Source organism: Frankliniella occidentalis, unplaced genomic scaffold (genome assembly GCF_000697945.3).
Source record: "Frankliniella occidentalis isolate FOCC.00 unplaced genomic scaffold, Focc_3.1 Scaffold15, whole genome shotgun sequence".
Lineage (NCBI taxonomy): Eukaryota > Metazoa > Arthropoda > Insecta > Thysanoptera > Thripidae > Frankliniella > Frankliniella occidentalis.
The window spans coordinates 1,634,421-1,644,776 of NW_026267145.1; the positions used below are offsets into that span (position 1 = coordinate 1,634,421).

The 10,356-nt window shown below is 57.2% G+C and overlaps 1 protein-coding gene across 5 annotated transcripts in view; it reads left to right on the plus strand.

The window, feature by feature from the left end:
• LOC113211630 (zinc finger protein castor homolog 1) overlaps window positions 1-9,355 on the plus strand; it is a 190,341-nt gene extending 180,986 nt beyond the window's left edge. For 3 of the 5 annotated variants that reach the window (XM_052263927.1, XM_052263926.1, XM_052263928.1), the window contains 12 exons: window positions 160-382; window positions 1,610-2,025; window positions 2,116-2,807; window positions 2,892-3,212; window positions 3,288-3,491; window positions 3,626-3,856; window positions 4,031-4,281; window positions 4,359-4,528; window positions 4,615-4,773; window positions 5,386-5,625; window positions 5,951-6,911; window positions 6,985-9,355. In XM_052263927.1, the coding sequence (XP_052119887.1) occupies window positions 160-382; window positions 1,610-2,025; window positions 2,116-2,807; window positions 2,892-3,212; window positions 3,288-3,491; window positions 3,626-3,856; window positions 4,031-4,281; window positions 4,359-4,528; window positions 4,615-4,773; window positions 5,386-5,625; window positions 5,951-6,911; window positions 6,985-7,480 (4,364 nt within the window). In that variant the 3' untranslated portion in view covers window positions 7,481-9,355. The remainder of the gene's footprint in view (window positions 1-159; window positions 383-1,609; window positions 2,026-2,115; window positions 2,808-2,891; window positions 3,213-3,287; window positions 3,492-3,625; window positions 3,857-4,030; window positions 4,282-4,358; window positions 4,529-4,614; window positions 4,774-5,385; window positions 5,626-5,950; window positions 6,912-6,984) is intronic. The other 2 variants (XM_052263929.1, XM_052263930.1) reach the window with 2 other exon arrangements.
• Window positions 9,356-10,356: the final 1,001 nt, after the last annotated feature.

Sequence of the window (10,356 nt, forward strand, 5' to 3'; positions counted from 1 at the left end):
GCGGTGGGCGATCCGGCTGACGTTCCTCGCTCTTGTGGTGCGCGGGCACTAACTTTATTGCGATATGAGAAAATCAGTCTAGTGAACATTTTGGGCTTGTTTGAAAATTCAGTTTCCAATGTCATTGTGCTGACCGTTGTACCGTTTTGCTTGTTGCAGGCGGCCTGCTCCAGGGCATGCCCTCGCTCGCGGCCGCGGCCTCTGGACTCGGCGGCGGCGTGGTGCCCGGCGGCGTCGCCCCCGGTGCGCCCGGCGGCGTCCCCGGCGTCCCCGGCGCGGCCGGCGGCAAGGCGGCGGCCCCCATCGACTACTCGCGCTACGTGAAGCGCTTCAGCTCGGCGCTCGAGTGCGGCCGCGCCTTCTGCAAGGACCTCAACTACAGGTGAGTCAGCCACTCTGCGGGCTCACACGTTTACGGCCCTCGGCCCTGTTGAGCGGCGCCGGCTCAATTGGGGGTTGCGGCGTTGGTGTAGGAATAATAATAATAAAAAGTGTTTTGGCCGCGGTGCGTGTAAGTGATGGCTGACCACTCTGGCGAACACGCGCACGCTCACACACACACGCACGGGGAAGTGGTGGCGGCGCCCCTTTTGTGGCGGCCTATCAACTCGTAAAGGAGCCGTGTGGTGGAAGGGAGGGTGGGAGAGAGGGCCTACGCGTGAGATAGAAAATGTGTGTGTGTGTGTGGAGAGAGGGGGAGGGGGAAAGACGGGGTGGGGGAGGGGGGAGTGTTGACCCAAATTAGCCTAGCGACACATCAATTCACAAGCATGAAAATGAAGCCGCGGTGCACGGCGGTGGTCGGCCCATGGCCCATTGTGCTGTCGCGGTCCCGCGGCCCGCCCCGTGTGCTGTGCAGCCGTGCTGTGCAGTGCAGCCCCGCTCTAATACGGTATCATATCCCATCCCGCCGGCGGATGCGCCGGGGATGCACCGCTGGGGCAGGTCAGGTCCGCGGGGCCATTATTATTGATCGCCGGACCGAAACCATAAACAGAATGCGTTTGTATTGACAACTGCTTGCATGCCGTCCGGGGCCATCTCCACGGCATTCCCTGCGCATGCTATATATTTTATTTCGAGAGGAGCTGATTGCCCGACGCGGTGTGCCGTGCCGGGTTCTCACACCTCTATACCCCCCGGCCAGCCAGCGCGCTTCCCTCGATATGAAGTTGTTGCCATTTCGTTTAGATAAGGCCTGGCCTGGCTTTGCTCGCCAGAGTTGCGAATAAAAAATAAAGCAAAAAAAAAATATATAAGGAAGGTATCGCGATTTTTTTTCTTGCCGACTACGGTCGTCTTTCTATGCTCCCTGGCGCGCGCTCGGGTCGGTGGGATGCCGGAGGGGTCTGGCGAGACGCGCTGCAGCGAGGCGCAGGTTGCTGGGGGCAAAGTGTCTTCTTTAGCAAAGAAAGATGCGTTCTGCTGGTCGCCGTGAGAGAAAAAAAATCACATACGGGCAAGAATTATTACTCCCTATTATCTCTAATGTGAATCGGAAGAATGTGAATTGCGGCGGGAAGGGAAGAAAGTGCGGCACATATGTGAATCGATACGATTCTTCGCGGGCGACCAAAGTCTCCTAACCAAAAATCGTCTCGTGTTTCAGGGAGCACTTCCACTGCATCGAGTGCAACTCGCGTGTCTTCGTCAAAAAGGAGGAGATGATACGGCACTTCAAGTGGCACAAGAAGCGCGCCGAGAGCCTGGCGCACGGCTTCATGCGGTACTCGCCCAACGACGACTGCTCGGACCGGTATCGGGAGTGCTCGCACAACCGCAAGCAGACGCACTACCACTGCATCAAGGAGAACTGCGACAAGGTGTACATCAGCACGTCGGACGTGCAGATGCACGCCAACTACCACCGCAAGGACTCGGCCATCATCCAGGAGGGCTTCCAGCGCTTCCGCGCCACCGAGGAGTGCCGCACCGAGTACTGCGTGTTCTTCGGCCAGCGCACCACGCACTTCCACTGCCGGCGCGACGGCTGCAAGTACACGTTCAAGAACAAGGCGGATATGGGTAAGAATGGCTCATCTCTCATAGAGGAAGGGCAATTTTTAACCCTAAAGATTGTCGATTAACATCGTGTTTGTTTTCTCCCCCCTACAGAAAAGCACAAGACGTACCACATCAAAGACGAGCAGTTGACGCGGGACGGCTTCAAGAAGTTCATGAAGCAGGACCCCTGCCCGTTCGAAGGCTGCCGTTTCTCCGGCAACTGCAACCACATCCACTGCATCCGCTCGGGCTGCTCGTACGTGCTGCACTCGAGCGGCCAGCTCTTCTCGCACAAGCGCAAGCACGAGCGCAAGGACTCGGAGCTGGCCTACCGCAAGTACAAGCTGGCCCAGTCCATGATGAAGTCGCTGGTGGACGGGCAGGCGTTCGCCGACCAGTTCAGCGCCGGCATGGGCGACGAGGCCGTCAACGTGAACGCGCTGCACTCGCTGATGGCGGGGCTGGGCGGACAGCCCGGCGCAGCGCCTCAGCACGGCGCCGACCCCGCGGACGCCAACGGCCGCTCGCTGTCACCGGGACAGGGTAGCCAGGGTGGCCCCGGCGCGCCGCCGCCGCACCCGCTGCTCGCGTTGCAGCAGCACATGCCCGCCTTCATGCTGCCGCCGCCCTACATGCTGCCCCAGGACGGCGACAAGGCCGCCGCCGACACTCCCACCGACCTGACCAGGTCGTCGCCGACCCCGGAGCAGCACCAGCAGGCCCCCTCCTGGCACACTCCGCAGTCGGTGCCGCCGGCGCCGCAGCAGTCCCCGCAGCCCGCGCAGCCGCAGGCCAACGCCCCGGTAAGTGACGTCGCGAGGCTGATCCCGGAGGTGCAGCCCCCCCTCGCCCCGCTCCGTGCTCACGGTCGGCATCTTGTCCCGCAGGAGGAGGCGCTGTGGCAGCGCGTGTCGTGGCGCTTCGCGGGCGCCGAGCGCTGCCCGCAGGTGTCGCCCGGGTGCGAGCTGGCGGGCCGCGAGCACTGGCACTGCCGCGCCGAGGGCTGCGCCATGGTGCTGCGCGCCCGGGAGGCCGTGCTGGAGCACGCGCGCAACCACGACGCGCAGGACCAGGTGAGCGAGGCCTACTACGTGACGGTGGGGCCCGCCGGCAGCAGCTCGCCCAGGGCCGCCAGCACCGAGGGCAAGTGTCACTGCGACCAGGACTGCCCGTACCAGGACAAGGAGAAACACTACCACTGCACCTGGGTGAGTACACGACGACATTAAGCATCTCCGCAGGGCAGCCACGACTGGCAAAGCTTAACTGACCCTGTCCCTTAGGACAACTGCCGCGAGATCATCCTGCCCACGGACAAGCCGTTCCGCCGGCTGGACCACTACAAGATGCACGAGTACTCGCGGAAGCTGTCGCAGAGTCGCGACCCGCTCACCACGATGCACCTGGCCTCCTCCATCGACGCCATGTTCCGCCGCAAGCGCGGTCGGCCGCCAAAGAACCGCGTCATCGAAGTGTGGAACGACTATGTGAGTATGCTGCCCCCGCCCCACCCCCGGCCCTTATGTGGCGTGAGGCCCGCCGCCTGAAGGAGAAGGAGGAGGGAAGGAGAGTAGGCAGAGGTCCTGACGTGGTCCTGACGGCGCCCTGGGCGTGCTTCCAGATGTCCGGCCCTCCCGGCTCCTCCATGCCAGACACCCCGCAGGCCATCTTCACCAGCTTCAAGCTGCCCAAGCCCTCGGCCCCCGCCGCCGGCCCCCGGCAGTCTCCCCTGCAGCAGCAGCTGCAGCAGCTGCACCACCAGGGGCCTTCCCAGCCCCCGCCGTCCATGTTCGGCCCGGCAGCCTCCCCTCCTGCCCCTGAGGACGACGCCCACAACAGGGCCTCCTCGCCGGTAAGCTGCCTGCCGGTCGGCCCCGCGAGTCGGATGGGCTGCCTACCCTCCCGGCGCTCCTCCCCTCCTCTCCTTCTCCCCGCGCCCCGCTAACGCCCCGCTAACGCCCCGTCCAGCGACTAACACGCCCGACTCGCACCCCACGATGCTGACCACCCTCTTGTCCCCTTGCAGAACACGCTGGAGCTGCTGCAGGAGGGCTTCATGCTGTTCGAGCAGGGCGAGGGCTCGCGCTGCGGCGACGCGCTCTGCTCGCTGTCGGGCCGGCGCCACTTCCACTGCAAGCAGCCGCGCTGCTTCTACGCCACGGACCGCGAGGACGTGCTGCTCATGCACGCCCGCGACTTCCACGACAACATCGACATCCTGCCGGGCTTTGTGTTCTTCGACCGCAGCATCGACTGCCGCCTGCCAGGCTGCCCCAGGTAAGCGCCGCGCCCGCCGCCGTCGCTACCCCTTCCCGCTATTGCCGTGCGCTCAGCAGCCCTCTCTCTCTCTGCAGCAACCGCGCCAACAGGCACTTCCACTGCGCCCGGCCCGCGTGCGGATACTCGTTCGTGCGCTACTCCAACATGGCCCAGCACGAGGCCAAGCACCGCGGCGAGGCCAACAACAACAACCAGGATGGCGACGCGAAGGCGGACATGGGCGCCAACACCCCGCTCAGAGAGAGTGAGTACCTCGGCCGCCGCACGGCGCAGCACAGCCGAGCTAGCGGTGCAAGTGCAGCAGGACTCACCCCAAACTCTGGTTTGCAGTGTCTCCAGTGGGCAGCGCTGTCATGTCCCCGGCGACGGGCCCGGGGCCCGCGGGGACACCCCCCACCACCACGCCCGGGACACCCTCCCCGGCGCCGGGCACCCCCCGGTCCAGGCCGCCCAGCATCCCTCACCAGCTCGAGCAGTCCCGTGCCACAGGTAGGCAACCCCAACGCTAACGCACTCGCACAGCACCGCCCAGCATCGCACTGCTTGTCGAACCTCGCCCCTCTGCCGCCAGAAATGTGAGATTGCCATGGGCGGCAGGCTAACCTGACGGTTAGCGTGCCGTGACCAGGAAGCGGTATAGGCAAGAGAGGGTGCGTCTCGTTTGACGAAACGTAGATTATTTCGGTAGTGGTTCTTTTCTCAAAGTTAGCCGCAGGCAAGATTGGCAGTGCATGGTAATTTCAATACAGTAGTAATTTAAGTAGTTGGCTTAGGCACGAGTATTTTACTTTATGGACCTTTTCTTGCACAATATGTGAAAAGAAAACGTAGAGTTTGTTACCCTTGAGCTTTGTTGCCGAGCCGTCTTCAGCATGATCATTAGTGTGAAGCGGAGTTATTATTAAAAAAAGTACCTGGACACGCTTCACCCTACAGCCCGAAATCAATTTTTAGTTCCCCCATTAAATATACAGCACATGTTTGCTGCGAAACTGTGAGGGGTACGCACTGCGCCTGTGGCACCCCTTTCACCCCCCACTTACACTCTTTTCGACACCCCCGCTCACTTACACTCTTTTTTCTCTCTCTTCTTGTTTCAAGTGGTGAGGGCATCCGGCACTTTCTACCCCCTGTCTGCGTTCTCGTGCAGTAGCAGCGCAAGTGGCGCAATCGGTGGTGGCGGTGGTTCAAAGCCCCTAGCCCCTCCCGCGGGGCCCGGGGGGCCCTGCGCGACGCCCCCCGCCCCCAAGTCCTCCCCTTCTCTGCCCCCATCCCCGTCCGCTCCCTTCTCCCACGTCCCGAACCCTGCCCTGCTGGAGCGAAGGCACCACTTCGTCGCAGGTGGGTCACCCTACACGCAGTAAGGGTCAAAGCCTTGTAGATCTGCAGCTGGGAATGGATCAAACAGCCGATCCGCGACGCCCGATGCGAACTAGTGGCGCTGGGTTGTGCTTCTGCTATTCGTTCCATTCCCGGCTGCCGGCACTGATTCGATCCGAATTGGCTCGCCCCGGGCGCCCCGGGCAGTGTGTCATTGGCTAGCGTCCGTTGTAGCCGTGTCTCGCATGGAGTGTCGGGTCTCCCTCCCCTCGCACGTAGTGCCCTGTCCACTTGCACGCCTCCGCCAGCACACGCCTAACCTCGCTCTGTTGCTTCCCTTTTGCAGACATCGTCAAGACTGATCCCGACGCGTCCGGCCCGGGCGGCCACTCGCTGGCGCGCCTGCTGCAGCAACACGCCGAGGCTGGCGGTGGCGGCGGCCTGGCGCCCGTGCCGCCGTCCCCCACGGGGCTGCAGGGCGCGCCGGGCCCGCCGGCGCCCACCCCGCCGCAGCACGCGCCCGGCGCCCACACCCTCCCCGAGTGGATGTCCCCCGACCGACACATGCGCTACGGCCCGGAGCAGAGCTGCTCGCGGCCCTTCTGCAAGCTCAAGCGCAAGGAGCACTACCACTGCAACGCTTGCAACCAGGCCTTCTCCGAGCTGGAGCGGCTGCGGCCGCACATCGCCAAGCACTCGACGGGTGCGCTGTCGCCCGGGACGCCCCTCAAGCGCGAGGGTGCGGCCACGCCCGAGGACAGCAACGACCACGACAGCAACGAGCAGCAGCCGTCGCCCGCCGAGCACTCGCTGGCCGCCGCCGCGGCGCTGGGCATGCCGTCGCAGGCCGCCGCCATGGGGGGCGTCGCGCTAGGCATGCCTCCGCACGGCGCGCTGCACGGCCACGGCTCGCCCTTCCCGCAGCACCACTTCAACGCGGCCATGGCCGCCGCCGTGGCCAACCAGCAGCTGGCCCTCATGACCTCCCAGGGGCTGCCGTACCTCCAGCACGGCATGCCCGCCATCTACTCGTCGCCCTCCGGACTCATGTTCGGAGTGTCGCCCTCGGGCTTCGGCGGCCCGCACCCCCTCACCTCCAACGGGCTCCTGGACCACCGGCTCGACGGCATGGGCGGCGTGCCCGGCGTGCCCGGGCTGCACCAGCACCTCGCGCTCAAGCGCGCCATGTCGCCGCACATCATGCCCGGGCACCAGGACATGAGCCCCGAGGCCAAGAAGGCTCGCATCCAGAACAGCATGCGCATTCTCAAGGACGAGCCTGTACCAGACGGCTACATCAGGTTCAGGTTAGTTTTCCCACCAAAACACGTACATATCGAGATAACGACGGACAGCCGCTTAACCTTTGTTTTGCTTCAGGTTTAACGAGGACTGCAAGTACCCCCACTGCGGCTACAGGGAGCACCAGACGCACTTCCACTGCATGCGCAAGGACTGCGGCTACTCGTTCTGCGACAAGACGCGCTTCGTGCAGCACACGGCGCGCCACGAGCGCCTGGACACGCTCATGGGCGGCGACTTCCAGCAGTTCCGCGCCAACGTGTCCTGCAACCGGCCGGACTGCGTGTACACGTCCACACTGGGCGCCATGCAGAACAAGGCGTCGCACTTCCACTGCCTCAAGTGCGAGTTCGTCTGCACCGACACCAACAAGGTGGTGGCTCACCGGCGACAGCACCAGAAGCTCGACTCTATCATGGCGGCCGGCTTCGAGAAGTTCACACCGTCCCAGCCCTGCCACTCAGAGTCGTGTGCGCACTCCGGCAAGCAGACTCACTACCACTGTCTAAGCTGCCAGTATGCCGTCCTCGGGTTGTCGCAGATGTCCGCCCACAAGTTCCGCCACTTAGAGTAGGGGGCGTCGTGCGTCGTTCCTTGCCGGTGTCCTGCTGACGGCGACCATACCAGTCGGGTGACTTCTGCTCCCGGTCTGCATGTCACAAACGCTATAGTGGGGGCAGGGTTCACCCGACCGGTATTGCTCGACACTCCTACTCGTATCCGTTCCAGTGCCATTTGGCCGTGTGTCTCTGTTAGACCAGACCGGTGATATTCGATTAGATTATGGGGAGACCAAGTCTGTACATTTTACTAAAAAAAAGAGTTTCTGTTATAAACAAAGTGTGTGTATTTCTTGTAGTGATTTTACCTGTACAAAATATGGAAGATAATTACTTAAAATAGTGAACTGTGTACATTGTTTCATCATATTTATTCCTTTTTATGTTAGTTGTTCATATTGGAGCTTGATTTGATGTTTAGATGAAATTGTAGTCAATGTTTTAATCCATGTTTGGTAGTATGCTTGAAAGCATCGTATCACATTATTTATAGTACTAATACTCAATCCTCTCTGTACATAGTATTATGTAGTAACATTTAGGTTTGATTAGTTTCATAATGTATAAAATTATATGTATACAGAAGTATAGATTTTATGAAATGTTATTGATTTTTGACTATGTTGAACTGTAGTCATAAAACACAAGAAGATAGTGACGGTCACATGAATTAATATTTGTTTATGCCCTCATGTGGTATCCTCATCCAAAGAGAAACTGCCTCGGCAGAATTAATCTGTAACCAGCAATTTTGTTTGTGGGTGATTGATGAAACTAGAAAATAAGTGAAGTTATTGCTTAGCAAATATTACTATTATTATTGATATGTTTATTTAAGTGCATAGCACTTTTAGCCTAGTACACCAGTATACCGGGAATGAAATGATATTTTTGTTTTTCAGCCCACCCATTGTTTACTTAGGATCTTTACCTACACCTTATTTTCAAATTTTTATAATGTACGCCTAATTTTTCAAAAAGGATTGTTTTTCTTTCAAGCTTTGCGTAAAAAAGGCTTAGCTACATTTCCCATTGCTCGATCAATTCTGTTTTTGTAAAATGGGTAAAGAGATAATGATCTCACCCGCTTGCCATATGTCAGACAAGTACTGGGATTTATCACAGTTTACGCATAGGTCTTTTGAGAACCAAGTATGAAAGTGAAGCGCTCTTATTACTCAGCTTGTGCTCATTGACTGTGTGATTACATTGGAGGAGGGTGTACTACGACTGATTCTAAAGCTTTGATTCTACCTTATGACTCATTTCATCCAAAGAGATCTGGTAATTCTGTCATGTGGGGTTTGTAGTAAGGTTTACAAATGCTTCATCAATCTAGGGCATGTAGCAGATTATTTCATCTCCCATATTTTATGATAGTTGCATTCCATGTGTGAAAATGAACAGATGTGTGTCTGAGAGTGAATGAATGTATATAACATTGTAAATTGCCAAAATATTTCAATGGTTTGTTGATATGTTTTCCTTCACTGTGTTTTTATTCTGAGGTAGAGTGAAATCACAATGTGCCATGGTCATCGCCCCATAAGCGAAACCTAAGCACTCAAACTACCTAGTCTTCTTTTAAACGTGTGCCTAAAATTCAGGCCCATTCCAGTTTTATAACTTTCATTGTTAATTCTTTGGGTGTTTCAAAATTAACTGACGTTTTATGAAATGTCTTCTTATCCCATGTTTTAAATGAGCGGGAGTTGTTTGTTTTATTTTTGCAAATGTTAATAGACATACTGATGTACAATGCCACTGTGAAGAGTACATTTATTATTGTACTGTTTGTATAAGCCGTCAGCGGGCGTCTTGTGTTGTTAGAGTTCATGTAGCTGTGATTCTTAAAAGAAAAAAATGAATACAAGTATTCTATTTATAAATAGTAGTACGCTTTCTTGCAACTCATCTCTCTTGCATAAACTTTTCCCCAGCTTTTTCCCACAATCTCCGTCAAATAATCAGAGTTATAACAAAAATTTCAAAGGTCGGTGATGTAGCCCACTGCCGCCTCGGAGGCACTGGCGGCGAAAGGTCCTAGCTTAGCGGAGAGACGACTTTTTAAACGTTATATTTGCTTGAATGAAAAATTGAGAGCAAGCAGAATGGCGTAGTGCTTAACCACGACGCAATCCGAGCGAAAAGTGCCCCTATTATCCTGCTCTAAACGCCGCGGGGTGTAGCACATTAATAGTTCTGACGGCCTGGGATGACCTACCCTGACGGTAGCGCCTGCAACGCACTGAGTAGGCCAACCCGCCGCGCAGCTATGTGGAGCCGCCGGCCCGCCCTGAGCGCCTGCCCGCCCGATGCTATGTTTCCTAATAACTTCACTCGCAGAGCTTAGGGAATCGTTCACACTCTCCAACGTGCATCTTCGAGTCGAGAGAGCCAAAATGTGCTGGTAACCAATTGGGCAATTTAAGCATTTACGGCACCGAGCGGACTTCGTGTATTTAGATTGTCCGACCTATTTTTCTCCGACCTGGTAACTTTTACAAAATCCCCCAAAGTGCTATCCAACCTAGGTTTTTTACGACATATTTTTTCCGACCTCGTTGATATGCTGAAATTTGGGAATGGCCGTCGGAAGTGGGGTGCAGGGGGGGGGCGACTCGCCCCCCCTAGAATATTCTAGGGGGGGCGCCGCCCCCCCCCAGAATTTCAAGAAATATTAGGGAGAAAGCAAGGTTTTCCCGTGGCACATAGTGGTCATTCAGTGCACCGAGAGAAGCTATTAGTCCGTATGACTAAATTCGTGTTGAAGGGAACAAAATTTACTCCCTAAATCCAACAAAACGTTTAATCAAGCACTTACAATTAAATGTGATTAGCTCAACCAAAAGTATTGTCAAACTGATTACTTTATATCGACCTGACTAAA